This window comes from Epinephelus lanceolatus, chromosome 4 (genome assembly GCF_041903045.1).
Source record: "Epinephelus lanceolatus isolate andai-2023 chromosome 4, ASM4190304v1, whole genome shotgun sequence".
Classification (NCBI taxonomy): Eukaryota; Metazoa; Chordata; class Actinopteri; order Perciformes; family Serranidae; genus Epinephelus; species Epinephelus lanceolatus.
In genome coordinates, this window is record NC_135737.1 from 40,290,884 (window position 1) to 40,318,198 (window position 27,315).

The 27,315-nt window shown below is 41.1% G+C and overlaps 1 protein-coding gene across 4 annotated transcripts in view; it reads left to right on the forward strand.

Annotated features, from left to right (window-relative positions):
- The window catches only part of lsamp (limbic system associated membrane protein), a 754,238-nt gene that overhangs the window by 446,647 nt on the left and 280,276 nt on the right, over window positions 1-27,315 (forward strand). For 3 of the 4 annotated variants that reach the window (XM_078167295.1, XM_078167294.1, XM_033630981.2), the window contains exon 2: window positions 27,046-27,124. In XM_078167295.1, coding sequence (XP_078023421.1) covers window positions 27,046-27,124 — 79 coding nt within the window. Of the gene's footprint in view, window positions 1-26,686; window positions 27,125-27,315 lie in introns of those variants that run through there. The other variant, XM_033630980.2, reaches the window with a different exon arrangement.

The window sequence follows — 27,315 nt, forward strand, 5'->3', positions numbered from 1 at the left end:
TATTATTATTTGTACATATCTGCCTTTAGGGAATACTATGAATCTCTGACTGTGTGGGTGTGTGTGACGAATCTGAATTATAGAACTGTATTGGTTGAACCGGGGCAGTATGTGTTATGCCAATGAGGTACACACTGTAGACTAATGTATTTTTATTGTTGCCAATGGCACAGAAATGTATTGTTGCAATCATGTGATGTAAATCCCATATGACAGAAGATATCTACAGGTGTGGATATTGTCTTTCAGGTTGTGTCAGTGTTAATCTTGAATAAGCCACAGGTGTTTCCAACAGATAGTATGCTAAATACCTATAATAGCATCGTTAGACTTCTGGATTGTGGGTGTGGGGAGCAGAAGAGATGGGTTTATTTCTATCTTTACTGCAATGTGCACTGTCTTTTGTGTCATTATCACTCACTGATGAGCAGCTCTGGTATCTTTTTTATAGATTTTCTAAACCAACAAAAATAAACAAAATGCAGAGGAGTTGACTTCAGTCTTGAGTAGTGTCTGAATGCATCCCCAACAACCACCACCAAGAAGGCAGGACAGCTTGTATGTTGCCTTAAAGGCAAAATCCCAAATATGTCTGCCAATCACCCACTAACAAGCTTAAATTCTGTGAGTGCACGGTAAAAACTGACAGCAGCTCAAATGACCATTTTAACATTTTGATCTATACAGAGCCTTTCCAATCTCGATTTGGTGGTTGGACGGTAACAGTGAATGAATCAAGCTGAAACTGTAAAAGTGATGAGGACCAAAAGGAGCTGGGGGAAGATACCCATTGATTACTGCAACTCTTTCTGTTTCGGCCATCTCTCAGCATGTCTCATTCCATTTCCAACTAGTTTAAAACGCTGCAGCAAGGGCCTAAACAATGTCAAGAAGACGGACCACATTATTCTGATTCTCGCCTCCCTACACTGGCTCCCTGTTAGCTGCAGAATTGAATTCAAAATCCTGCTGTTGTTGGGAAAAAAAATCTTAAATGGCCTACAAAACTCCTGTCTCCACACCACACTGCAGAGACCTGCGATGTTTCTCTCCCCTTATATAAAGGTTTTCAAGAGCCAACTTAAAATGCAGTTATAATTGTTTGCCTCTAACTGTGCCTAACCTAATGTGTTTGTGTATTTCTTCTCAAGTCTTTGAAGCCACTTTTTGTCTGTCTGTAATATGTGTAACCATGTGATTGTATCATTATTATTTACCCATTTCTTTTTTTTCTCCAAATGTTTGTCTCCTTTCTTTAGTTGTGCTGTAAAGCACTTTGATGACAGTGTAAACATGTTATATAATTAAAATTGCATTGTTTAAAAGCAGTTTAAAATAGACCTATCAAAAGTAAAAGTACTCATATGAAGGAAAATGGGTTCCTGCATATGACTTTTAATGCCAATACATCAATGTGTAAGCAGCATTTTACTGTTGATTAAAAAGTTTATTATTAAAGAGTGGATTGTTTCCCACTAAAATCGAGTGGAGTAGAAGTATAAAGTAACATTAAAAAGATGGTCTTAAAGGAATAGTGCACCCAAACATGAAAATTCACCCATATGTCGAGGGAGGCTCAGGTGAAGTTTTAGAGTCCTCACATCACTTTCAGAGATCCAAGAGGAGAGGGGGTAGCAACGCAACTCCACCTAATGCAAGCTGGGTGCCCCAGATTACAACGTCCAAAAACACATGATTGAAACCACAAAATATCTTCATATGGCTCGTCCGTAGTGATCCGAGTGTCCTGAAGCCCCGACATGAAAAGTTGTTTGGAAAAATGTCATTTGAACTCTTGCTTGCGCGCGACACCAGCGAAAGCACGTGAACACATGAATGCGGTGCCCATGTCTCACAGTCTCGTGCAAGCGCACTCATGTGAGCTCGGTGTACAGAGAGGCAGTTACAGCTGCAGGCACAATGAGGCTAAAAACAGAGTTCAAATGACTTTTTTCCAAACAACTTTTTAAGCTGGGGCTTCAGGACTCTTGGATCACTGCAGACGAGCGGTATGGAGATATTTTGTGGTTTCAATTATGTTTTTTTTGGACATTTGAATCTGGGGCGCTGTCAGTCTCCATTAGGTGGAGTTGTGCTGCTACCCACTCTCCCCTGGGATCTCCGCAAGTGTTGTGAAGACTCTAAAACTTCACTTGAGCCTCCCTCGGCATATGGGTGAGTAGATAATGGCTGAATTTTCATTTTTGGGTGCACTATCCCTTTAAGTATATCCATCATCACCACCACTGGGTAAAAGGTTTGCTTTTCATGTAACATGGTTGAGTGAAATCAGGCAGATGGGATGATTGTCACGTGTGTGCGGGCCAGGACTGAGCTGAAAGCTGAGGGGTGTTTCAGCTGAATTGGCCACCTTGAAAGTTGGATTCTGTAACAAATTGTGAGAGATTTTAAGGCAGGAAGAAGAATGCCCCATAGTGTTTTTCTCATTTATATTTATGACAAAAACAGCAGTAATGTTTGCATGGCTAAATCAGCACATATCGGCCACATGGAACAATGGGCAGTTGCTTGGTGTGCTGGTCAGCACTGATGTAAAAAGAAAAACCAACCCCCATGTCATCTTGTATCTCTACTGTTGACTGGTTGGTATGTGTGTGTATGTACATATGGGGTCATAAATTTGTCACATTCTGTCTCTCATCTCAACTCACCACTTTCTTTGATAGGCTACATCCTGCTCTTCACATTGAATGCTGCGCTGACAGTGTGCTGTATAAATCTGTGAAAATGTGAGCCTAACAAGTGAACGGTATGCTGCCTTCAAGGCTCTGGTTGAAGAATCTGACTTTCAAGTTCAGCACACATAATTTAGGTGAAGTTGAGAATGAGGTTCACTTCGTGTTTTACTGTCCTGTATATGAAGACACAAGGAATGTCATTCATAGTAAAATTACCTCCATCTATGTTGATTTATTTTGGTTGGACTGGATGGATGGTTGAAAAATTTGAGATTTGTGTCAGAAGGGGAACCTTTTTTTAGCCATGTCTGGGATAGAAAGCAGAGTATTCTGTTTCTGGACTGAGTAGTTACATAACATTTACTTTGGATTGTTAATGCAACGCCATTGTAATGGTGTCTTGTAAACCCATGAGGGTTGGGCCTTTATTAGTGTGCATAACACAAAATTTTGAAAAATCAATCAATCATATGCTTAAAAAAGAAGAAGAAGGTAAATATCAAGGGAGTGAAATTTAAAAGAAATATGTCACTATGTAAAAAAAAAGCTGCATTGCATTGTATTTTATTGAAGCTATTTTTATTGGTGCTTTCAGCTGCAGTGGTGGAAATGTGTTTAAGCATGATTTGCTTCATTTCAGTCATGCATTCTAATTTGTTTAAGAAATTAGGTCTGATTACACAAACTGCACATGAACCCATTTCGAACTCATTGTGTGAAGTGTGTAAAAAAACAAAAAAAAATCTTACCTAAGATCTACCAAAGGACTGAAGAATGTCTAAGCCTGTGTTCAGTCCCTACCTGAGTCCCTGTTCGATCCCTACCTGTGGCTATTCTGTGTAGTTTTCATATCTAAAGACTCATTTTTAGCAAATTCATGGCTGTTTGAAAATACAGCACACAAGGAGAGAAATATGCAAAGTGGATTACTTTGAAAGACGATGCCATGTGTCTTTGGATGTTTTTGACACTGTGACAACTTTGCACCACTGGAGTCCATTGTAAGCAAAATGAACTGAAGTTGAGCCTCAGCTGCAGCTCTTTGTGGAGGCCTTTCAAGCTAGAAGGTGGTTATTATACGAAAAGACTATAATAAAAGAGAGAATTTTTAGATTTTGGATATCGAGGGCCATACTTGAAAAAAACAGTTGAGTCCTCCAGATCCTGGCTGAAAGCCACATTACTTTGCTGCCAAAGAGGGAGCCATCTTAGGACAGTGGGAGGGTGGGTTATTTACACATTAATGTTACATGACCAAACTTTATAGAAACACACAAACACACATCATTTTGCCGGGTTACCTTTCATAATTCATGTACCTGTTTGTGAGGCATCACTGCACGAGTCACAAGCGTCTGTCAGAGAGTGTGTACCCACAGTGTGTGTGTGTGTGTGTGTGTGTGTGTGTGTGTGTGTGTGTGTGTGTACCCACACACAGGTACATCCTCGCCATGTTTCTTTTCCTACGCCTAACTTCACTTGCCTGAACCTAACCGCCATAACGTTATGCTAATTACGTAACTATATGTTACGGACAAAATGTCATTCCTGGAGCACTAACTCTTAGGATATTATACTAACCATTCTATAAGAATACATTGCTATTAAACATATTGTTAGTAAATCAAAAAATGGTAAACATAGATGACCTTAGCATTCAGACTGAAATTTGTGTGTAAAAAACCATGATTCTAAAAAAAGTCACCAAAATGTTTTTACGCTTGGTTGAGCTGGAAAGGTTGGTGTGTGGATAAAATCAAAAATGCAACAGAGTGCCAGGGTTCCTATGCAAGTATGTAAAGTATGGAAAAGTGTGGAAATAAATTTGATCAATTTCCAGGTATTAAAAAGTATGGAAAAATATTTATGGTTCCAGACTATTAGCACTGTTCTGAAATACTGTTTTCTAAAATAGAAAATTAGGTATTTCGAAAAATAATTTAATCAATCCGGATCGTGTTTTATGTTGGGCCAAGCACAATTTGTGTGAGAGCAAATGTCTTAGAAAACATACCGCCCCTTTTACCTGATTGACAAGTGGTATGCCCAGTCCGCTGCCCCATGACCCTCCTCCAGCCCCCCAGGTATCAAGTTTCACTCCAACACTGCACCTTCGACAAGAAGACGAGCTTCACGTGGTTCACAGTAGATGCAAGTTTTTGGATGGATGGCTTGACAATACCATATATAAATACTGGTTGGCCAAGAATTCCCAATTCACACACAGAGCTAGATGCAAGCTTTGTGTGACATCGCCAATATGGGGGAGAAGGCAATTCTGAGCCACATGAAAGGAAAAAACACTGACGTCTCATTACTGCATCGCTTGCACCAGAGTCCCAACCTTTTTGCCTCAGCCCAGACATTGAACTTATCTGAGTTTTTATTTAGATGCCATTATGGTACTTGGCTACAATCGCCTATTAAGAATAATTAAATGTGTTGTGAAATATGATACACTGATATATTTACTCAGATGTCGCATATTCTCTGGAAAAAAAAAAACAAAAAACGCAGAGAAGTCTGGAATTTTGAAATTCCAAATGTGTAGGAACCCTGGAGTGCAATAGAAAAAAGGCTTGGTGAATTATTCGTGACTATCATGTGTCATGTGACTTATGCCCAGGTCAGACAAAAGATTTGTGACGAGACAAAACTGTTTTAGAATGTTGCAGAGAGAAGTTGCAGCGATGTGAACTGGCTGGTCTGCGCTCGACTCAAGCTGGCTGATGGTGTCACCTGCAACTCCGCTGGTTAAATCGCCAGTGGTTGGTTTTGGAACATAAAGCACATTATCAGTTTTCATCCTCACAGTGTGCCGGTGTCGGACAGTGGGTCGCGACTGCTGCTTGTTGCCTGTGTGACGGATAAATTGGCGCTAGTTTTTTATATTGTTTTGGCATATTGATCATAAATACAGTCCATCTGATAGTTGTTTTATTTATGAATTTTGCTGTTTCATCACTACTACAAATGCAGCTGTAGCCAGTATCTCACTATCACTGTCCTCATCCATATTTTAAGAGGCTACAAATTATATTCAGCCACAAAATAAGCCTGAAAAGCTGCAAATCAGAACAGAAGTACAGAGAGTTGTTGCATAGAGATGATACACCATCTCACCTAGTTGCATTGGTGTGAACGGGCAGATTTTTAGAACTTTGCAGAATGGCATCTTGCAAGTAGTTGCACATCATGAACCTTTGGTCTGAACTGGGCTTTGAAATGTCCACTGAAGGGATGAGAAACGGTGACTGACGAAAACATCACGTGTGTCGACTGATAAGAAGCCTTTTACGTTCTTCAAACAATATCGGACTGTGTCGACACGTTGCTCTCATTGCGCTTTTTCAGGCTTTTACATGTCTGAACACAAAGAAAGAGGTTTAGGGGTGCTAGGAGAGGTACAGTAAGTTGGTTTCTGTGAGAGGATTACTCTAATGTTGCCTGAGGCCTGATTGTCAACACAGGAGAGTGTTGTTTTAGCTTCTTGGATTAAAAAGCTGTGTTATAGCTGATATATGAAGGTGGTGAAGATCCCTTGGGTGCTGTACGGTGCTGTGCCCAGAGGCCCCGGGCTTGTCATTCCTTTGCTGTACACATTTACCCTGTAATTCACCGGAGAGAGAAAGATATTAATTTCTGTCAGGGGAGGTTTAGAGAGCAGATTCTAGTTTAGTCGATATTATTAGATATGAAATAAAGCTATTATCCCGATAAATGAAGCTGCTGCAGTTTCCCTTTAACACCTAATAAGCAATGAGTCATTCAAGGCTTTATGTTAGGTTGTTATTGACTTGTGTGGCTTGTGGCAATTCTTTCTCCCTTAATTATTTACTCTGCCCTTTAGCCTCCCTTCGCTGCCTCTGTTTCTGTCTATAAACTATGCAGATAAAAACATGTTTATGACGATGATGAGTGCAAAAAGGGATAAAAAAAGGGGAAAAAATGAGGATGACGAAGATAAAAAGATAAAAAGAAATTTGACTTGGGGAGAAAAAATGTTGGGAAGAATAAAAAGATAAGGATGTGTCACAAGGGAGGAATAAAATGAGAAATCTGCAACAACTGCCTGCAAATTACTGTGCCTTCGTGTCCATGGTCTCCTAATTAAGAGAACAGAGGGAGAATGCAGATTAGAGGGGAGGGCCTGGAGATAGGCCTGTGGCTCTCCAGTCTACAGAGAGAATCTCATCCAGGGAATCACTCTGTTCATACAAAACAATGAGGGGGTCTACATTATTCATCTCCGGGAGTGAGAAACACAGAGGCAGCCGGAGAGAAAAAGGATGGCGCAAAACTTGAGTGGGGGTGGAGAGATAAGATGTGGAGGCACACCAGCCTGATACTGGGAAAAGAACAATTTGGAGATCTGCACGTATGTGCTCGTGTTATTCTCTGTTTTCCTCAGGGCCCTTTTACATGTGGTTTTGGTAAAGCTTACTGGGAAATTCTAGTGTGGGTTTTCAGCAGTTTTACCCACTTACTCATGGGTTAAATCCTTCTCAGCACAGACTCCCAGCCTTGCCAAATGCCAATCACATGCAATTTTAGTTAGCCTTTTGCTTCTAATGGTGCCGCTGCGCCGTAACAGTTTGGCAAGAAATAACAGTGTTGTAAGGAGATGCTAGCTGTGTCTGCTTTCACAAGGTGTTACATCTTTACAGGTGGAAAAAATAGGATTGTGTTTCCTCTCATCTGTCTCTGTGACATAACAGGTGATACTGAGCTGAAATTAATCTATTTAATTTTCACATAACTGTTTCTAGCCGTAGACATCATTAGCATTGAATGACTGACTGAATGACTTTTAGATATCTGCTTCAATTTGCTTATTAAGGCACACCTAGCTTTCTTATTATAGTGCTGCTGTGGAACAGTGAAGGACAAGACAAGACTGTCAAATGACTGTACCCAATATCACTATAATGAAGACTAAAATCCTGGAAAATAAAACACAACATATACTTTTTGATAGGCATATTGACCCTTCGCTAAGTCCCACCCCCAGATGCGACTTGCCAATCATAATGTAGCATCGGGTCGGCTCAGACCAGGGTCCGACAACAACACAGCTGTGCTCCATTGACTCTAATGCAATCGTTTGAGATTTCCTTCATTTCCAGGCTGGTTTTGTGGATTTGGAGCAAAATGTTGTGCCTGGTGCACGTCGTGTATCAATGATACTCGTTACCTGGAGAGGTTGGAAAAACATATACATTTCTTCCCTGTTCCAAAACCAAACTCTGACCCTGAAAAGTGTAGGGTTAGCTAGCGAGCTACTGAAGATATAGCCTACTGAATGTATACACATGCTGCTTTTGCTTTTTAATGATTATAACAGTGAAACAAAGACCGACCCTGCTGTACAGGAACAAACAAAACATTGATATTCAGCCAGCTGTGTGTCATCACAGTGTGCAGTCCCTGGCAGCAGCACAGGGACAAAGCCCAAACACTGTTCACCTGCACACACTGCGATGCCACACAGCTGGTTCAGTATCAGCAAAGTTTCCCTTTATATTCATTGTCTTGTGTGGCGATCAGCAGTGATGTGGTGGTTCACTTTTACACTGTGATCTGTAGCCTATAGTTCGGCTTTAGCTTCTATCTTTGTCTTTTTAACCTGTTGTTGCTGCTGAGTCAGTTTGACATCCTGGATATATCCTTCAAACACAGACTGTAGACCCCTCTGTCTGCTTCTCTCTGGAATCACTCTTTCATTTCTCCAAAAATATGATAATATTTCTTCAGGGAGTGCAGTAAGTTACAGTGTGGGCTCCATGCTAACTGCGACAGCTTGACTGAGGATCACAAAGGGGCGGGGCTTAGCGAAAGGTCAGTTAATTGCAGCCTTGACTGGCCTTCACATCAAGCAACACAAGTCAGTTTTCAACAGTCTCTTGGCAGAGTTAAAATGAAACAGCAACTGTTCATCAGACATTTGGCAGTCATTTCACAATAAAAATTATTTAAGCCCACACAAACAAACACACTGAGGTTTGTTCTTTGTAACCTTAACAGTAACTTAAGTACTGCACATAGACTACATCTCACTACCAAAGCCATATTTTGTCCTTAATCGTGAGGAAGGAAAAATACTGTCTGTATTTCCAGTACAGGAAGCTCACTTTGCCTGAACTATTGGCCATTGCAGTGACAGTCTCATGCTGATTGATTGAATGATTCATGTCAGTCATTGTGCCACCACAAGTTTGGGTGACTATTGACGGGCTATTCAACCCACAGATTCCGGGGGGGTCAGAAAGGACAAGCAGCGTTCCGAGTAAATTATTGATAACTTACAGAAACATTGCATGAGATGGTCCTCCTTTCACCTTCTCCTCCCTTCTTTCTGTCACTCTCTCCTTCTCGAAAATTAACACACAAGAGAGGGACTGAGTTGCATTCAGCTGACTCATGCATCATAAGGGCAACGTAAAAACAGTTGAGAAAAGATCCAGGGAAAAGGCTGCGTTGTGATCAAGACATAAGTAACACATAAAAAGCCCTTTCCAATTTCAGTAAACCTAATTGTAGTTGTGTAATTTGATTTGAAAAAAATAATTAGTTACATTGTCCCCCCGAAATGTTGTAGAATTATAGTAACATGTTACTCCCAGCACTGTTTGTTAGATGTTCCTCCAACCTTTAAAGAAACTGCTAAGCTATAAGAATCATATCAGTTGCATTTTCAAAGCTGAGCCTCTGGCTGCTGCGGGATCGATACATAAATCAGTCTCAGCAGGGGGTTTCTGTATAAGAGGAAAGTATAATTTAGTGAGATTTGCACTGTGCTTAAGTTCACATAAAGTTCCCAAGGAACATTCAAGGGTTTACTGTGTATGCTCAAGAATATATGAAGGGGACACAAGGGCACTGGTTTCTTGGGATTCTTTGCAGGGTTTTGTTTGCCAAGTTAGTCTGTATGTAATTTAAAGTCCAATTAAATCCAGCTGGATGATAGAATTTGTTAGAAATGCATTCATATCTGGGTGCTTGCATGAGAGTGAGGGTTTAGCAACATACTGTAAATTACACTCAGAGATAGGAGATAAACATCACAAACATCACCATTGGAAATTACAGTGGTTATGAATGTAACTCTGTTTTGTTTGTTTAATTGCTTCATGATGCATAGAGAACTGAGAAAAGAGTCAGGCAGTAAACACACTGAGATATACTACACTGAGGAAGTTCCACAACTATTTTTTTAAAAGCTCAGGAGCTTTTGCATTAAGTCTTGTTTGTCTGACTGTGTCTGTTAGTTACACTGTAAAAACAATTAAAACAAAAAAGGTGGGAGAAAACTCAACAATTCAATAAGTTTATTTAACCTTAGTCAACATACTCCAAGTTGGATTAACTTTAACTTTCCAACTGACCCTTCATTCGCCCTCGTTATGCTCCAACAACCTGTCGGAGCTAGCATGGAGCCCACTGTCACTGCCTGCACTTCCTGAAGACTTATTATATAATTTTTGGAAAGAGGAAAAAGCAATTTCTAAAAGAAGCAGAGGGATTTTTTGTGAAGGATATCCAGAATGTTGAACTGACTGGTGTGAAAACAAGTTAAAAAGTTAAAGTCAGAAACTAGAGCCTACAGATAACAGTGTAAAAGTTAACCTCCACATCACCTGGCGATCAACAGAAGACAGCAAATGTTAAGGAGCAACCAATGACTGTGTGAGCAGCACTGTTTCTATAAAGCAGGATAGGTCTTTATTCACACACCTTAAGTAGCTAGTGTAGTACAGAAGTGCCAAGTAAGTAACATAACTTATCATGTTAGGGTGCTTTCATACCTGCCCTGTTTGGTTCGGTTCAATCAAACTCAAGTTTGTTTGTGCTCTAAGTGCGGTTCGTTTGTGTGAACACAGTAATCACACTCAGGGGGGTCACAGCCCGGTTACAAGTGAACTCTGATGCGGTTTGTTTGTGGTGAGAATACATTCTGACCTCAATCTGAACCAACTGCAGTCACATGACATTGCCTTGAAGGCAGTCTCTTTAAGTTTCACCTTCACTTTTCTGGTTATTTGTTCCCAATTTAATTTAGTTTCTAGTTGAAAATAGGAAGTGGATTATTACTTGGCTGTGAAATGTTTAAGTTGTAAAACGTATATTAGTGTTTTATTTATTTATTTTTTTAAACATGATGATACCACTCCCTGTTAGGTCACTTCCTGTTCACTTACTTCCTGTTTACCTGGTCCTGCCATGAGAAACATGTGCTGCATGCTCCTGGAGCAATCAGTCGCAATCCACTGATAAATATCATGGAGGCAATGCCGTAAGTTGATTTGTAAGATTTTAGAAATGGTAAAAGGCATATATTAGATGCTATTTGTTAAAAATTTAATTTGATAAGATAGTTAAAAACGTGAATTCACATTTATGTACAATGCAATGTTGTATTAAAAACACAGATATTTAATACATTTGTATTGTTTTTATTTACACTTGTCACTGGTTATCACTGAAGACGTGACAGTAAATGGTCAAACTTATTTCAGACTCTTTCTTCATTAGCATCGGTTTACCCTGGTGTTTAGTCAGAGTTTCCATACACCCTGCACGAGAACACTACAACAAGCATGAGCATGTTACAGTCCCAGAGGATTATTAATGTGCGCCTCCTCCTGTTCTGCGCATTTGGCGCATCCATTGCAACAGAAACATTATTTTGTAGTTGGAGCCGCACCTCATTTACAAACTGTATGGTTTGCTAAAAAATGAACAATGACAGCAATATAGTCCACGATGAGCAGCACTAAAATCAGCCCGCATAGTTGTCCCTCCATTGTAACATTAGAGTGCCACGTTTATCTTGCAATTGTACTCTTCTTCAACGTTTTATAAACTGCAATTATGCAACTTTGATACAAAATTAGTCCCTGATTCGTCCAAAGAAAGCAAACTCTACGTCCGAAAGAACCCTGCCAACCTTCCAGACTAATGAGTATCACTAATACACAACCCCCAAGCACAACCGTTAACCATGACTAGCTCAAAATCTACAAACCAGCCTGAATATGAATAAAATCTGAAACAGTTGCATGAGAGTCTACAGAGTACAGCTGTATAGATGTTGCCCGAGCCCGGCCCGACCTAGGGGGTAGAGATAACTGGGAGGGACAGCGGCTTTCCGTGCCTCCAAAAAATATACCCTATTCATTCAGTGTTTACCCAACACACTCAATACATGGACATGCAATGACAAATTGTCATTAACTTATTACATTATAAAAAATTATGAAAATATGGACTTACCCATGTTTAAAATGACCTGTTGAAGTGAAAAAACGAGTACTGACGGGACCAGACGAGTGGAGTCGATGTTTAACCGGCACGTAGAGCGCAGGAGAAATGCGCTGCCTATATGGACAGTCAAGCGCCTGCAAGTACACTCGCAGGACTTCCGCGGCACTAACACGCTCGGTGTGTCCTTAGCGTTAATTATAACAGCCAACTTATTGAATAATGTCGGGTTTAAATCCGGCTCGGGCCCATAATTACAGTTAATTGGACGGGCTGGGCCGTCCCGGACATAACGTGCACAGGCTCGGGCCGGGTCGGGCTTAATTTTTTGGGCCCGATCTAAGCTCTATCACATACTAAGCCCTCCATAAGTTTTGCCCATAATCACTGAATACTAAGGCACAGAATCCAAGTTTACCTAAAAAATAAATTTTTTTAATTCTCTCAAAAGAAGGATTCTCACCTCCCCTCCTACAGTTATTTTTTAACCTTCACAGTAGATGATCCTGAAAAAAATCCTTTGCAAAATTCACACTTGTTCAAAGTAATAGTATTCCAAGGATTTATGGTAAGTACTCTCCAAAAATCAGTGTCTATTGCCGTGATGGGCTTGATGTAAAAGCATTTAATATTTTTCTGTTACAACAGAAACACATTTAAAAGATTGTGCAGCTTTGGCGGTGTTCTGCTTGCTCGGCACGTGCATGTTTTGGCTGTGTTCTAGTTCTAGTTTTTGTTAATTGGCCACATCTACTGCGGTTCATTTCTGTCCAACAGGCAGTCATCTCAGTGGGATAACTCTGTCCAAAAATGTGTAGTTTATCTATCAGTATCACTACCATCAAGTATCTCAGACTGCCTGGTGTCAGAATATCTGAAATATCCCTTGAAGTTTACAAAATGTAATTAAAAATAATAAATCTGTGCATGAATGAGGCAATTTCACACCGTTGTTTTTAATTTATGTAGACAGTCCTCAGAGTCATTTGGTGTGTGCGTGCACTCTGAAAATCTTAATTAGTCACCCATCACTTCTTGAAAGGCATCCCATGATTTAGCAGATGAGTTATGCGGAGAAAAAAAAACGTAGGTGAAGAGTGGTTCCATGATGGTTTGCATGGACTCATTCTCTCATAGACTCTAACAGTAGCATTGTGTTCGCAAGGACGAGCTCCTTCGATCTATCAGCCTGCACAGCCTTGTGCTTTTGCAAGGAATTCATCTTGTTACCCCGCAGGTTTTCACCTTGAACATTACTGTTGTAGCCAAACCAATCCTCCTCAGCACAGCCTCTCTGTGCCTGAACTCTCTAATGGAACTGAATAGCAAGAGGAGGGATGACCCTCAGGGGCCATCTTGAAGCAATTCTTTTGCAAGAAGATTGAAGAGATGTTGTGTTATGTGCACGAGGCAGTGCGCAATCATCTCCAGTAGGGGAGATGGATAATGTAAAGGTGCTGAAAGCCAAACCTCTAGCAATGTACCTACGTGGTGTGACTCACAGTATGATAGGCTTTACTAACTATGGAGCACTGGGGCACTTGCACCGCCACTTGGCCCATAGATGCAAGTGATCTTTCATTTATCATGGAATATATTGTGAGAGCGAAGTAGTTATGACACAGTGAAAGGCTAGATAGTAGATACAAATACCTCTCACATAACCTGCCAAACTTATAGTGCTTATTCATACAATCTTTAAGCACTGCACATCTATGGAACATATCTAATGCCTCATTTCTTCCGCATGGTTCGGCTCAACATGACTCAGCTTAACTCACTTTTAGTGCCAGGTCCTTTTCTATATTTTGTTTTCCGCTGTGGATAGTACCCCCACAGTGTTGGTGGGATTCTCAGCTGATCGCCTTAGCGACACCGTGTGAAACACATCGTCACTTCCCGCGTGCTAAATCCTTTCATCAGCAGTCCATACTTTGTCAACTGTACACTCTAGTATACAGTAAATTTTTGCAGTCTGGCATTCACAAGTCACAGCAACATCATGACAGCTGCTTTTGTTTTCACCTCGTGAGTGTGTAAATGTGTGCAAAATGTGGTCAGGTGATGCTTGTATCGTAGCGGGAACTACCACAGAAACCATTTTGAGTATTTTGCTAGATGTACATCAGTCTATCTGTATGTCTGTCGACTGATTTTGACAACACAATAATGTCACAACCATGCAAGATGCAATCATAAAACTTTACAGGTATGTAGTTGAGGTTAAAATGAAGGCTGAGTCCTAAGATGGGTGTGGTCTAAAAAGGAGATAAACATAGGGGGATAGGAGGTATAGAAGGGGCCAGTGATCCCCCACTTTACCTTGGCTCATGAAACTTCATGGTGTATAGTTGAGATCACAGTGAAGGCTGGGTTCGAAGAATGGTGTGGTCCAAACAATGGGTAGAAATTAGGATAGGGGTTGTTGTCCCCCTGCCATTTTATGCCACTGGTTGATATTCCCTTTATTTGCAGATCTCTGTATCACGGCTGGAGTAATCCCATCGCAAGATGCGCTAGCAAGTTTAAAATCTGGGTCAAGTGAATGCAAAAATTACTGTTGCTATTGATGGTAGCTTGGCTTTTTAAAAATGGTAGGTTTGTGCGAGCAGTGATTCTCTCTGACCAGTCAGTAGTCTGTGATGTTTTAACTCTACCTTCTAGTATCGACTCTGCTTGTGCAGACTGATAAGGAGGAAATACAGTGAGTGCTGGATGGAGCAGTGAGTGACAACAACCCGCCCACATAAGAGTACTGTTTGCGGTGGAAACTCTAAGCAGACCTAGGGTCTAGGTGCCATGTCTGAAGGGTTACTTTTGGTTGCACAGGTGACATACTGAAAGTGATTGGTGGAAGCGTGGCTTTTGAGCAATGTGGTGCCAAGGTACCAGGTACTATCCACAACTTTTGCTCAAACCAAAAAAAAGAGCAGGTTGAGCTGGCTGTACCATGCAGGGGAAATGTAGCAAAAGTGGAATGCAACCTCATATAGGAATGTTTTTCAGGGTTTTGTTGACCATAACATTTTTCATTTCAACTCTGACTGAAATAAGCTAACTGAGAATCAGGTGCAATTGCTCGCAGTGAACGAGCAGGAGACAAACAGAAATGAAAGTTTCACGATGCACCATGCTGCTTTCCTCAGGATAATGGTTTTGTTCAGAGAGTTGTGTGCAATTACACCTTGGCCAGGTCACTGTGGGCTAAACACATATTATTGAGGGACCCACTTGTCTTTAAAACGCCAAACACAAAAGTCCCATTTCTACCTCAACAACAACAACAACAACAACAAAAATCTCGTGCTCATTAAGGAAATGCTTGGGTTTACCTCTGCAGATCCAAGTTTGTGGTCCTTGCTGTTAGTGAGGCAGCGTGAAATATTTGAAGTGTGGCTTGGGACCATAACAGCTTTTGGCAAAGCATATATTGATGGAAAGTTTGAGTCAAAGAGGAAAACCAAATAGAGAACACAAAACGCATTGCTGTTTGGGAGCTCATCGGAACACAGCGCACCCACACAAACACACACACTCAAACAGATGCTTATTATGTTTATCTCACAGAACATACAATCATAAGAAAAAAACATTTAGATATGATCACATTTCGCAGTGCAGTATAAGTTGGCCTCTAGATCTCAGGAACACACAGAACACACTATCTGCCGTCTGGTGAAAGAAAATCACTCTTCAGCAGCCAGCCTTGTTCACTTCACGTATAAACTCGCTCACAGGTCTGCACAAAGAAAACAACATCAGAACTGCAGTTCAATTAGGCATCTGCTCACACGCAAAACCACTCACAGGCCAGCTTAAACTTTGTCAAGGTTACGCGTTTATGCAAAGGAGCCCTGAAAGGTGGCTTTTGGAGTGCTTTTTTAGATGCTTAATGTGTCCTTTGAAGTGTGTTGTCTTATGCAAGTCGGTGCTGGCAGCCTCTGCAGGTAGGCGTTACGCCAGTATAAACAGGCTTCTTTGGGAATGCAGAACACATTACTCTGATGTTAATCTAACCAAAAGCGGACAGAAACAAAAGAAAAAAAAAACTTGACAAAAACCCATAGGTGATCATTTGGCACTTTTGTCTTTTGCCAGCAAGTTATTATGAATGCAGCGTTCACCTGCCGCTCATAACAAATGCTCAGCCAGAGATTTGTCACTCACTCATCAGCTGGCGTGCTGCACGTTGGTGCTTTTAGCAAAAAATATTTTGCTGTTGAATTAAACAGCAGCTAAAATTCACTGAATGTTTTCACTTTAGACTTCGAACTATCACTTTAGCAAGTTGTCTACAATGTACCGAGCTATGTGCCAAAGTTTTGCATTATTTTATGTTTCTGCTGACAGAGAGAAAGACGGATGGAAAGCAAGAGGCTTCAGGCCAATGTGTGTGTGTGTGCGTGTATGCGTATATTTGGGTGTGTGTGTGTGTGTGTGTGTGTGTGTGTGTGTGTGTTGGTGGTGATGGAGTATACTGCTGAGTATGTTGCTGGGTATCCTTTTTCCTGCGTATCATGCATTTTGCTGCCAAGACTTGGGGTTTGATGGGAATGCCAGGGCAAATTATGCATGTACTCCTTTCTTATAAAGCGAGGAAAACTTGTTCTCTTTTTATCTCTTGTCTCAGTGTTTTTGTCCCGAACACCCAAGTGCACACATGCTTACTGTAAGTGTGTGTGTGGGGGGGGGGGCATGTTGTGTTAAAACTGCCTACTGTAGTTTGACAAAGAGTGAATTTGGCTTGGAAAGGGGAAAAAAAGGATCCAAGGGGCAAGCCTGGCTCATTGATCTTCTATAGCTCAGGACAGGAGCAAGTGCTATTTGTTTTCATGCAGAGGTTAGACAGTGCACAATGGAGGTGGATGAAGAATCAGAATCCGATTATAGATCCTCCTCTTGTTGAAACTTTTCTGGTGTTTGAGTTTCATAGGCCAGTATTGATCCAAGACACCATCGACGGAGAATGCGAAATCCAAAATGGCACAATTTTTTTTTAGAAACACAAAATAACCAACACTTACTCTATCACAATGACTGATGGAAAAATGAAACACGATGAAAGGAAAATGCTATTTTCTCTCTCTTTCTAATGCATGGCTTATTTGTAAGATTTAGTATGTGCAAATGTTTCCAGTTAAAGCAGTTTATTTTCATCATCCACTGACACACACTGACTTCAGTAGAATATAGAAGGAGAATTTCAATAAACAATATTTTGTTTTCTCCTTTGAGTCTCCCGGGCACTGCGGCTCAGTCAGCTAATGGAGTTGAAAACTTAATTTCAGTCAGCCAAAATTACTTCTCAGTATATACCCACAAAGGACTTTATTGATTAGTTCACATTTCATAACATGTTGTCAGAGTGAAAGCGTATTGTATGAGCCAGTGGCCATCAACAAGGAAATGTACCAAAGTAAGGCAGAGATGCTGTTGTTGCTGTGGCTGGGCAGCTGGAAGATTGTGCTCCACTTTCCCTTTGCTGCTGTGAGGTTTGCTGTTGACCTTTGCGCTGCCTGGCACAATACGCTTCCTGCTCGTAACATGTTGGCTTTGCAACCAAAAATGAAGTGAAACATTTGACTTTGATGCAGCATTGTGCGTACGGTGTTGAGGTTGAGGTTGAGGTTGTTGAGATTTCCGCACAGTTGCTCACTGTGCCAAATAAAACACCACGGCCTGCAATAGGTCAACTGTATCATGTGACTCGTGGGGGCTTTTTTTGTGCATATTTTACTTCTTCTTCTCCTCCACTTTGTCTCCTCCTACTGTGACTTCCATCTGTGTACATTATTAAGACATTAACAGACCCTGAGATACCGCAGTTTGTACTCAGTGTGGTGTCTGACAGCAGTTTAACAGCTGATATGAAATTTGATATATTTACCATCAGCTTCATTTTTTTAATGAATCATCTTGCTAGTGTCAGTGCACAGGTCATCATAGTGTGTGTGATATTAAAAAAGACATCCTCAAATATAAACCAAAAGTTTAAAATAAGCAGTGTTTCAGAAACCTAGATCATAGGTCGATCATAGCATATCATTTTCTTTAGTTACAGTTGTTAAAAGTCAAGTGTAGCAGGTTGCTGCTTCCCCCAACTGCGCAAGTAGCAATTGTTATTTATGTGTTACTGCACACACATACTGTTTATGTTGTTTATACATTTGGCAAACAAGCAGAAATGATTGCTTTTCGTAGGTATATGTAGTATGGAATTTATTCTAACAACCACACATGCCAGACCTCATGCTAGCCTTACACTGAGGGGTTGCCATTGTGCAACCTAACAAGCAAAGCATGCTGTCACTGTAGGTGTGACAAATACAAAGCCATGTAGCAATGTTGTTATCCTATAACATGCTACTCCAGTGTTTTAGTATTGCACTTCCATAAAGTTGGGGGACTTGGGAGATCTGGTGAAGCCAGCAGATATCCAGGCCAAAACTTCCTGTTTCATGCACTGGCCATTTTGTTTAATCTCTATGAAGCGATACCTGTGTATGAACAGCCTGGTCTTACCCTGAAGCCATAAAAACGGCCACTTGGTCATCGACTTCCAGTGTCAGACACTGATGAAAAAAACTGTCCTTTTACATTGGCATGATATGAGTCCAGTTGTTGTTGTTTAACCAGCATCAGGAGGAAACACAGCCGAACAACAATCAAAGTTAAGGCAGTGGAAGTCCGAGTAGGGCTTCCACTGCCTTCCACTCAAATGTGATTGGTCAATACTACTTCAACTTCAAATGGTAACCAGAAAGCTTACTGTACCACACCAAAATCTTGTCCCGTCACCTACAGATTCTGCATGCATATACAGATATGCAGAAATTCGCCACAATGCAACGTAAAGTATCTTCCCTTTAGCCCTTCCTGCCTTGTAAAAGCCTGTTTCTTTCAAACTTCAAGCACCCAGTTTGTAACCCAGGCTACCTATCATCATTTTTTTCACTGTCTCATTTGTTTAGTTTGTGTTATTGTGTGACTTTGGTGAAGCCAAACTAACTAACTAAGTCACACAATGAGGAAAAACTGCCAGCTCCTGTGTTCCGTGATGCAAAACACTGTTTTTGTCAATGAACTCAGGCTTTGAGTAGAGCATAGATACATTTTGCTTTCAGTTAAAGGGAAATTTTGGTTTATTTCAACCCGTCTCCTATCGTCCTAAATTTGTTTCAAGTCACTAGTGACATAGAAATAATAGTTAGCATGTTAGCCATTAGCCTAGATACAGCCGTAGCGTCAGACCTGTTAAAACATAAGTGAACGGGCATCCTTCAAGTGCAAAGTTAGTCCACTAAACAAGCTTTTTTTTCCACAAAGTCCGCCTCATATCGTTAGGATAAATGTCAGAGAACATATAGAAAACGACATGTAAACGTGTTGTCTTACCTTACCGGTGTGCTGCCATGTTTGTTTACCATCTAGCTCTGCTTTCCAAAGCACGGCCGGAATATATCCCGCCAGCTCTAGATAAAGCCCAGCTGGATACTACTCCAGGTGGAGGTGTCTCGTCCTCGGTCACATCCAGACCTTGAAAATAAGGCTGCAACCAGTCCCATTCCTTGCAACAGAGGCATTCCTCTTCTGTGGGCACTGGGGCACAGCATTCACAGGTACACCACCAATCTCCAGAGCTACGCAGCCTTGCAGCAGCCATTCCTCCTCTCTCGTCCTCTAACGTTACCTGTTGTGCCTCTCTCTCTCCTCCTCCTCCATTCTTCAATTTCACGAAGCTCTTCGTCAGTGTATTCTGGCTCAAATAAATAAGGGCGGCCATCAAACTCTGCAAAATAAAATTCCTCCTCCACAAAGTCGAGGTCTGGCAAAAAGTCAGCCATTATTCTATAAATCTTTTATAAAATAAATGAATGAACTTTTCAGGCTACTGTCCGGCTCTGCCTTCCAGCTGTTGCTGCTTGTTCAGGCACGCTATGAGATCGCTGTTTGTTCTTGCGATATTTCGGCCGCGCTTTGGAAAGCAGAGCTAAAGGGATAAACAAACACGGCAGCGCACTGGTAAGGTAAGACAACATGTTTACATGTCGTTTTCTATATGTTCTCTGACATTTATCCTAACGATATGAGGCGGTCTTTGTGGAAAAAAAGCTTGTTTAGTGGACTAACTTTGCACTTGAAAGGATGCCCGTTCACTTACGTTTTAACAGGTCTGACGCTACAGCTGTATCTAGGCTAACGGCTAACATGCTAACTATTATTTCTATGTCACTAGTGACTTGAAACAAATTTAGGACGATAGGAGATGGGTTGAAATAAACCGAAATTTCCCTTTAAGTTCTCCATCAGAAAGGGTTGTCTGCCTGCAAGGTAAAGCAGTGAAAATATTCTTAATGTAGTGTACACTTAAACTAATATTATCATTTTTTTTTAAGGTAGCTAAAATATGTTTTGCTGCTGCTCAGCATCCACAGCAGCATATTGCTTAGCTTCCCAGGTGGTACTCTTGCCTGCTTCTTCAAACTGGGGGCATGCTGATCGCCATCATCTATAGGTAATACACTGATAATGGATAAGTACCTAATACATCCTCACTTTGAAAGACCCGAACCACCCATCAGTGGATCAAACTAGGGCTGGGCGATTATGGCAAAAATCAAAATCACGATTAATTGAAATTTTAACCTCAATTACGATTAATGAATGATTATCTCCACCCTTGATGAACAATTATGTTTTTTCAGTTTCTTTTGTTTTGTATTTTACACTGCCCTCACACCTGGATATTTTGTGATATTTTCACACATGAGTATCTTTAGGGAGTGAAAATAATGATGTTTTAAGGTGTGACGCTGTGTTTAATGTCTAGTTCAGGCACAAAACCCACTTGATTAGAATTATGAAAAGATCATGGTTTGGGTTAAAATGATCACTGGAGACAAGTTTTCAAATTCCTTAAAGATATGCAACCTTTACTGTCATGGCAACAGTGAACACCACAATTAATTGACATGAGCAAGATTAAGTCGATTAGAGTTTCTAAATGTCGGTTTTGATTATTTTTCAATTAATTGCCCAGCCGTAGATCAAACTACCCATCAGTGGAGTGTCTCTATGGTGTCACTGTCCACTAAGAAAGCCTTGACATAAACACACTGATTTTTTTCCATAAAGCATTTGCAATGAGAGAGTATAACCTACAATAGATGTCTGGATGGAAAAACTATAACAGAGAGAAACAGCCAATGATGAAATCTAGGCAGTGATGATGGATCCAGGTAATACTGATGAAATCCAGGTCATGGTATGATGTTACGAAATAATGTGCAGTCATTGTCGCTCTTAAAATTTATGGTTACATCTGCTTTATTGAAGGGCACTCCCAAAGGTGGAGGCAAGAAGCCGTACTGATGTCATCCTGCTCCATCATGTCGTTGATTTTGATCGTAAACGGCCAATTTTGTGAGACGAAAGCTAAGTCTGTACACTGGTTCACTGGTACACAGAACGGTACATGTAAATCATCCATCTCACGCTGGCTGCTGCTCACTTGAAGTAGACTGTAAAGCAAATTATTGTAAGTAATTGCTATGCTCTATTCTTACACTGTATTTTAACACAGCATGAAACTGGAATGTCTGTTGTGAGATCGTTAATTATACGTATTAGCTCTACAATTACCCCCAGAAAGAAAATATTTTTGGACCAGTCATTTACGATTTTGTGTACAATATCCAATCATTTTCTGATTGTAAAGACACTGTGCTCATTCAAGCAAGTATCTTTTCTATTAAGAATTAAGACCTATTCAGAAAAGTACAATCTCTATGAGTCAATCCGGCTCTGACTCAGCATAGCAGGTGCCATGACGTTTCCATGCCACATATGGATTCTCTGATGTCTTTATTTAACACTTGCAAATACTGAATGAACATCTTAGAAACAGTACATGGGAATTTAGTTTAAAGTCTGGGTTCTGTGTCTTTACATCAGAGTCATAACACTGCATTTCTCTCTGCTGTTATAAGTTCTTCCTCTTTGATCAGAGGGGCCGTGCAGTCGCTCTGCTGGAGTCATTATGACTAATGAGATAGGGAGAAAGTCAGAGCACCTCATAATATGTATTAATAAAATCACTTTATGGTGGCTGCCCTTTGACGCAGACCATAAGTAACAAAAAAAATTATATAATACTAGAATGTGAGTCACGTATTAGTAACAAATATTAGAGCGATTTGCAAGTTTGAATCCGGTTTCTAACGGGCATCGGCGTAATTTATGATGCAGCTTGATCGTCCCATTGCCAAGCGCACAGAGGCAGAGACACGATTTCTAGTTATATTACATTAGTCTCTGGTGTGTTTCAATAAAGTCGCTTCCTGGGGCGTTCCTTGAGATCACCTTCTCAAGTTGAACTACACAGAATTGAATAATAGATCATACTCTGCTTTCCCCTCAAAGAAGTTAATTCCCCTTTATACCATTGTTTTTTCATCACTTTATCTGTCACAGACTGCGCTGCCTGTCCTCGAAGATACCAATTATTGTATATTTTTCCTCACTGTATCACACATTAGCGCTATTATTGTCCTCAAAAATCCTCTTGGCTCTGTGTGCAGTACAAGAAAAGCTGGCATGTTTATGCTACTGTATATATGCACGACACACACCTGTCATTGTTCCTGAATTATATAGACAAATGAGCTGTAAATATCACCAGCGAAACAAATTTCAATAATAAAGGATTTTTACCTCTGAGCTTAGAGTGTGTCATCTTCTATTTATTTGGCTGTCAACTGTCTTAAATGGAGGGTGTTAAGATGTGTTTAATGCTAACAGCTAACTTGTCACTGTTCCCTGAATAGGACACGTATTTTTGCACATCAATTGTCGCATTTACTTAAATTGCATTATGTATTTCTATTGTGCACTCTGCAGCAGAATGTATGACCAGTTCTGCTGTCTAAACCACAACACCAACCAACCCAGAGCATCCCACCTGCATGATAATAACCCCTCTGTCTTCCAGCGCTCAGTTTGTCTATGTGTGTGTGTTTGTGTGCTCTCCAGTGTGGGGTAGAGCGAGAGATCACTGGCCTTTTGTTGTGAACTGGTTAAAGCCGCTGTGTCTCTGGCCTCCCCTCCTCCATACGAGGAAGATTGCAACTAATTACACACACACACACACACACACACACACACACAAATTTCTCTGATCACCGACAGGCCACTGAGAATTTCTAACTAAAAATATAGCTACAAGTCACATGGGAGCCATTCCTGTATAAATCTGTATGCAAAGGAGTACCTCTTCTCTTCTCTTCAGAGCCCAGTAGTCCCTTTTTAAGTGGTCTTAATGCATATGCTCTTTCATAAACTGTGCAATCTCCAAGATAGCTAAAACCCTCAGAAGCTTTGAGGAAATAAGAGGCACTGATTATTAAGGGCCAAGTTGGGAGCAGCTCTGCAAGCATGCCTCCATGAAAACATTTTAGTGCTTCTTAACTAATGCACTAACATTAGCACCTCCAAACACCCCTCCATATCAGTTCCCTCACTGAAATTCCTTTTCAGCCGTGCTTACGTCTACCACACTTCCATTTTCTCTAATCTAGCTAAAGCCTACATGTCGCAGTAGGCTACAGCTGCTGAAGAGGCGGCTGTAAAACTAAAGTATGCGTCTGATTTGGAGCTTAAAATTTGCTGATGCTAATGGGGCTTGAAGGCCATTTCTCACCAATGCAGTGTGTAAATGCAGTGGGGAATGCAGAAAATCTGATGTGGATATTCTGTATTCCGCACTGCATTTATGCATCACAGCTATGCATGACAACTATGCACATTGGTTTCAGTTTGAATTTTCTGTATTGCCATTTTCCATTTTCATCATAAAAAATAATAATGCTCATGCCCATCGGATGGAGAAGGGGGCTAACGTTAACTCCACAATACATGAACTAATTTGACCCCACATTTGATGCTAAAGCTAGCTGTTGTGGCTACCCTCTTTCCATGACTGACATATAACATTAGCAGGTGCTTATCAACAATTTGTCATCATCATGTGTATCCCAGCTGCTGGGTAATCTCAAGCCATATATCGTCCTTTATTTGATTTTTTTAAGGAAGTTGTCCTTGTGTTTGTCGAACAGTATCGGGTATTGAGAAGCCAATTTGATAAGACATTCCGCCATTTTGGCAGCAAGCTAGCTATCACCTGGAGGTAATAACATCAGTTGAAGCATAGGATTTTATTGGGCAAACTTTTTTTTTTTTTTTGGCCTTCAACAACAAACACGTGTGGTTGGGTTTAGGCAACGAAATCACGTGGCTAGGTTTAGGAAAAAAGAACAGGGTTTGACTTTATAATCTTAAGGGGCCCGAACACTTAACACACTCTAACACTCTCCCAAGTGAAGGTCGGCGTTTGCTGGACCTATCCACCATCCCTCCTGCTGCTGCCGAGTGCCATTAAACTATAATGGTGACAGGCTGCGCATCGTGCCGAAGTTAAAGGAGGGCTTTTTCATCTGTGTCTGATGCTGCAAGTCCTTGCTGAAGCACCACTTTTCAACAACTTCAGCGTGAGACCGGGATGTTTAAACATATATTGGTGCAGGTGAAAATCTGCTTAAATCAGGGTCCGTCCAAATATTTTTATCCCACTGGAATGTACCTTAGGGGTGCACAAGCCCTTATAAGATCCCACCAGATCAGTTTTGATAAATTAACAAACAAATTTTTCAGAGGAAAATACATTCTTGGTGTGAAACCGCTTTAACTACGGGAGAGGAATGAGGCCAAATGTGAAAAAACTTACTCGAGTTCTGAGTTTAAAGATTGATTTTTTGAAAATAACATCAAAATCCTGAGTTTAAACCCAAAATCCTGACTCAGTCTTTGAATTCTCACTTTATTCTCAGAGTTCTGACTTTAAACTCAAAACTCAAATAATTTTCTCACGTGGCCCTAATCCTCTTCCATACTTAACCACACCACCTCGTTCTGGTTCAATCAGGCTGCTGGTGCTCACAACAGGATTACTCCTTCCAGTGTGTGCACAGAAAAATTGCATTATGTTCAGAGATAAGGCCAGAAACACGCAACCTGGTGCAATGTTATCATCATTTGTAATTGTTCTACATTCAGTTCATATAATGGGGTCCTCACTGTGTCCTGTACTTGTATCTATGTGCAAAGTAGAATTAAAACTTGTAATGTGTCAGGATCAAATTTATTTACCAAACACCTCCAGAGAGAAAACAACAAAAAAAAAAAACACTGTGCAATGAATGACAACGATTCACATTAGTATTAATGTATTTCCAGAATCAAATAAAATGCTTAGTGCACTGCCTTGATTGTTACTCTGCAGTTCATTAAGCACATCGTCGAATGAGCTTTAGATCATGGCCTATTAAGCCGCTGCTTGATTGGCAAGTGGCAAAATGAGCAGCTCAGTCTGCATTAACATTTTCTGTCGAATTGGGAAGGCGCACACCTTCAAAACTTGTGTCCTTGCTAAGGTTGAAAGTGGATGTAATTGCCTACCAAGCTACAGCCTTATGGCAGTTGTGGCGGTCTAGACAAGAGGTGATTATGTCTGGTTAAGCTATCTGCGGCTGAGCCTCGCCCCGTTCATGGTCAACAGAGTGTTAGCGCTCCTCAATCTGTTTTTCATCTCTCCTTTTCCACTAATTCATTTTAGCTGTAAAGGGGAAGAATATAACATGGTGAGAATAAGCAGAGAATACAATATTTTATGCAGTAATGTTCCCAAAAAATGTGTTTCAGAGTCCTTGACAGTGGTTACAATGTGAAAATCATTGAATTCAAACAGGAGAATCAAGAACTATAACTGCTTTTTCCCCCTAAATAATAGGTTTCACTGCACCAAACCTTAACTTATGTAATTTACCACACTAAATCATAATTAATTACAGGAAGTCTTATCCATTGGAGGGTTCATGGTCCAATGCAAATCTGCTTGGTGTGAAAATGCTCAGAGCCGCTGCTCTAGATAACTGGATACCTGTGAGCATTTAGTTTGTTTGAAGACTGATGATAAAGTGATGCTGTAGTGATCTGCACTGGGAAAGTATCTCTCTGGTGGGCTTCACCTCCAGCCCACCTTCACTTAGTTGTGTATATACTCTCCCCTGTGAAGCTGGGATCTCATTTATAAAACAATACATAGGATCCAAATAAAAAATGCACGTGTGCCAAGAAATATTAGACAATTTCTACAATCAGGCTTCCACCTCACCATCTGCGTCGCCAATTTTCTGTCTCCAAAATGTCAGTAAGCATGGGTCAAAGTTTCTCTCATCAAGTCTGTTTTTATAGATCACAACTTTTGCGTGGGAAGTGGCATATATCCTCTTTCAGGCCTTTACATATGAGACTCCTGGTCAGGATTGTTGGCTTTGAGCACATTCGCTGGACCAGTGTGTTCTTTCCTTCTGGGACATGTGTCCAAAAATTCCAGAGACATCTATACTGCTATGTATCTCTGTGTAACACCTGTTTACTTATCCTTAAAAAAATCTCAACATCCTTTTTCCCCCCTTACCTCCTTTTGCCAGTATTCCTCAGTCACTCAGTTGTGTCTCACTGAAAGGGACCTCAGGTGGTGCTGTTGTCCTGACAACCAATAAGGGGAGCATCACAGCCAGACGGCTGGATAATCTGAGAGAGAGAGAGGAGAGAGATGGTGATGGTGGTGGTGGAGGGGGGAGGGAGATTTTCTCAGACTCTGAACAGAAGCCTGCCTCACTCCATCGCAGTTACTGCCTGTGCCGTCCCTTTACGCAGAGAGCATTACGCATCAGTGGACTATAGAGCGAGGACCCCGCGCACCACCGCACGTTTTCGTCCCGAAAGTCCTTTAGGAAACCCGCATCACTCATCCCTCCCGGACTGTTTTTGGACTTAAAGGCATCCCGCGTTTTCCGACAAGTCTGGACAACTACTCTTCTTCCTCCCTCCCCCCTTTTTTTCTACCCTTGGATCTATAGCTCCCCGAACAGCGCGCTCCTGTGCTTTAAAATGCAAGTCGGACGCAAATCGTGTTGGAGGCAATTGCAGGCTTCTTTTTTCAGACTGCTGTGTCTTATCCCCACAGGATTCCCCGTCCGGAGTGTGGATATGCAGCGGGCCACCGACAACATCACCATCCGCCAGGGCGACACAGCGATCATAAGGTAAGAGTCGTCTTCCAACTTTCCTTCTCCTCCTCCTCCTCCTCCTCCTGTCTCCATCCGGATGCACAGCAGCAGCATCCTCCCCCGCGGGCTGCTCGGCTGCATGGTGCAGATCGTAGCAGCAAAGGGGATCATTTTAAGGACTGTTCATTTATGAAGGGAAATATGTTTACTTGTTTTTGTCTCCGCAT